This window comes from Microtus ochrogaster, chromosome 6, assembly GCF_000317375.1.
Source record: "Microtus ochrogaster isolate Prairie Vole_2 chromosome 6, MicOch1.0, whole genome shotgun sequence".
Taxonomy (NCBI): Eukaryota; Metazoa; Chordata; class Mammalia; order Rodentia; family Cricetidae; genus Microtus; species Microtus ochrogaster.
The window spans coordinates 2826745-2830226 of NC_022013.1; the positions used below are offsets into that span (position 1 = coordinate 2826745).

Sequence of the window (3482 nt, forward strand, 5' to 3'; positions counted from 1 at the left end):
AGAGAGAGAGAGAGAGAGAGAGAGAGAGAGAGAGAGAGAGAGAGAGATACACACATAATTACATGAATAAAAATAAAAAGACAATCTTTTCTAGACAGGGTCTTACTATGTAGACCTGGCTGACCTGCAACTCTGTAGACTAGGTTTTCCTTGAACTGACTGAGATCTCCCTGTCTCTGCCTCCCACGTGGTGAGATAAAAGCATGTGTCAAGATATCCAAAGCAAGACAAGCAAGCAAAAAAAAAATCATAGAAACTCATCTAAAACTACATGGCTGGGGATGATTATTAATCAGTGTGCCACCTGTCCATCACGCTTGCTCACCACCATCTCGAATGCAGAGTTTGCTTAACTATGTATCACTCAAGTCGGGGATGGATTGATTAGAGCACAAAATCAGCTTGGGAAGTGAGGGAAAAGGCAGCTTTGAACACATTGCACTGTCACGAAGTTGGTAATACATCCTGGCTTGTTTGTAGGTTTACTGCGGGCTTACCAGCCTAGGGCAGCTGATCGCTGTAAAGCAGGTGGCCCTGGATACTTCGGATAAACTGGCCACTGAGAAAGAGTACCGGAAACTGCAGGAGGAGGTGGATCTGCTGAAGGCTCTGAAGCATGTAAACATAGTGGCTTACCTAGGGACATGCTTGGAGGAGAACACAGTGAGCATCTTCATGGAATTTGTCCCCGGTGGCTCCATCTCTAGTATTATACACCGCTTCGGGCCCCTGCCTGAGATGGTGTTCTGTAAATACACAAGGCAGATCCTGCAAGGTGTTGCTTACCTCCATGAGAACTGTGTGGTCCATCGAGACATCAAGGGAAACAACGTCATGCTCATGCCAACGGGAACAATAAAGCTGATTGACTTCGGCTGTGCCAAGCGTTTGGCCTGGGCAGGCTTAAATGGCACTCACAGTGACATGCTGAAGTCCATGCGCGGGACGCCATACTGGATGGCCCCTGAGGTCATCAATGAGTCTGGCTACGGAAGGAAATCAGACATATGGAGCATCGGCTGCACCGTGTTTGAAATGGCCACCGGGAAGCCTCCTCTGGCTTCCATGGATAGGATGGCAGCCATGTTTTACATTGGAGCCCACAGAGGCCTAATGCCTCCTCTCCCCGACCGGTTCTCAGAAGCTGCTGCAGACTTTGTGCGCTTGTGCCTGACCAGGTAAGAAAGTCAAAGAAGGGAGAAGAAGCAACTATTCCCTTCATGACGTGTGTGGCCTATTCAAAGTTCTGTTTCAGCGGCTGGCAATGAGTTGGCAGAGTGCTTGTCTAGCATGCGGTTCAATCCCCAGCACCGGCATACACTGGGCATGCTGGACACCTGTAGAATCAGCACTCACGAGGTGGACGTGTAAGGATCAGAAGTTCAAGGCCAGCATGAGAGAGTGAAAGCCTGTCTCAACAAACAGACACACCCAAACAGTATAACCACCTACTTATAAAGGTCTTTCAGACTATGAATTCTTTTGGTTTGTTTGCTTTTTCTTGAGACAGGGATTCTCTGGAACTCACTTTGTAGACCAGGCTGGCCTTGAACTCACAGAGATGCCTCCCCAGTGCTGGAATTAAAGGTGTGCGCCACCACCACTGCCCAGTGAATTATTTTTTAAAGTTAGATATTTATTTAATTCTTTGAACAAGTTAGGTTTAACTTTTTTTAAAAAACTTGAGACAAGGTCTCACGTAGCCCAGGATGCTTTCAAGCTCCATAAGTCCATGCTTAGCCAAGGATAGCCTTGACTCTCTGATCTTTTTGCTTCCACCTAAGTACTGAATCATGGGTGAGCACAACCAGGTCCAGTCTGCACAGTCCTTAGGACCTTGTATATGCTAGAGAAGCACTTCCTCCACTAGCACAGCCCCGGTCTGTAGGTATTGCTGTTAATCCTCACTTTACAGGGGAGCGGAGTGTGTGTCACTTGCCTGAGATTACAGTTAATCTCAGTTAAGTTGGAGTTGAAGCTTGAGCGGGTCCCTTGGATGAGCAGTTGTGCCTCCATCTTTATTTTAAGTTGATTAACTAATGTGTGTGGGGGTGTCTACAGCATGTGTGGATGCCTGGGGAGACTACCGGAAGAGGGCACCAGATCTCCTGGTGTTGGAGTTACAGGTAGTTGTGAGCCACCCAACATGGGTACCAGGAAATGAACTAGCGGCCTTTGCAAGAGCAACAAGAGCTGGTAATCACTGAACGGAACCACCTCTCAGTCCCTGTGCCTCCGTCTTTATAATTGCATCAGACTCATGCAGATCGTGGTAGTGGTCATGTTACTGTGTGCCGCTTCTAACGTCTTTTCTCCCTCTTAGGGACCAGCACGAGAGACCTTCTGCTCTCCAGCTCTTGATGCACTCCTTCCTGAAGAGAAGCCAGTGAGCATGCACCAACTTCCCAGTCTGGACTCCCCGCCCCCACTCCTGGCTCTGCTGTGGGGAATGATGGTTAAGGGATGTATTTTCCTATGATAAATTCATCCTAGCCCAATCTAACCAGACCCTGCAGCATCAATGGCAAGTTTTAATTACAAACTGACCTTAAATGTCAGGCATGACTGTCTATGTGCAAGAGAAGAATTTCATAATAATAATTTTTAAAAACCCACCAAAACCACATTCCAGTGTTTACAATTTTGATTGCCCAAGAACTGTCTTTATTGCTTTACATATTTCTTTTAATTTTTTTTGAACAGGGTCTCACTCTGTAGCCCTGACTGTCCTAGAACTATGTAGACCAGGTTGGTATCAGACTCACAGAGACCAGTCTGCCTCTGCCTTGGAGTGTTGGGATGAAAGACACGCATCACCATATCTGGCTTACTTCCTTTAATTTTAATAGTTCAAAATAAATCGCACACATTTCACCCGATACTATGCTTATTTATTTGTGCATGTGTCTGTGTCTGCTTATATGTGTTTACATGTGAATCAGAGATTGGCATTTGGTGTCTTCCTCTGTTACTCTCTACTTTATCTTTTGAGGCACGGTCTCTCCCTGGACCTGGAGCTCACCCATTGGTAAGACTAGCTGGCTTGCCAGCCCCAGGTATCCTGTCTTCACCTCCCTCGAGATGTTCTAAAAATTATTTTATGTGTGCCCGAGTGTGAGCACAGGTGTCCACAGAGGCCAGATGACGTCAGATGCCTGAAACTGGAGTTACATACAGGTAGTTGTGAGCCACCTGATAGGAGTGCTAGGAATTGCACCCAGATCCTTTGCAGGAGTAGCATATGCAATTAACTCTGCGGAGCCAGCTCCAGCTCCTCCCCACTGATTTTTCAACTTGGGTGTGGGGGATTGAATTCAGGTGCTCAAGGTTGGACAGTGAGCACTTAAACCACTGGCTTATCTCCTCAGCCACCCACGACGTAAATCTTGCAAAAGAAGTCTGGAGGAAGTGGGGAAAGTAGGGTAAGGGATCCTAGGGATAGCTGACAAACCTGGTACCTGGCAGAAATATATATATATATA

General features: G+C 46.8%; 1 protein-coding gene across 1 annotated transcript in view; it reads left to right on the forward strand.

Moving 5' to 3' along the window:
* Positions 1–2726, forward strand: part of Map3k19 (mitogen-activated protein kinase kinase kinase 19) — a 39521-nt gene extending 36795 nt beyond the window's left edge. Inside the window, exons 13-14 of the mRNA XM_005348297.2 lie at positions 481–1178; positions 2324–2726. Coding sequence (XP_005348354.2) covers positions 481–1178; positions 2324–2390 — 765 coding nt within the window. The 3' untranslated portion in view covers positions 2391–2726. The remainder of the gene's footprint in view (positions 1–480; positions 1179–2323) is intronic.
* The last annotated feature ends 756 nt before the right edge of the window (positions 2727–3482 follow it).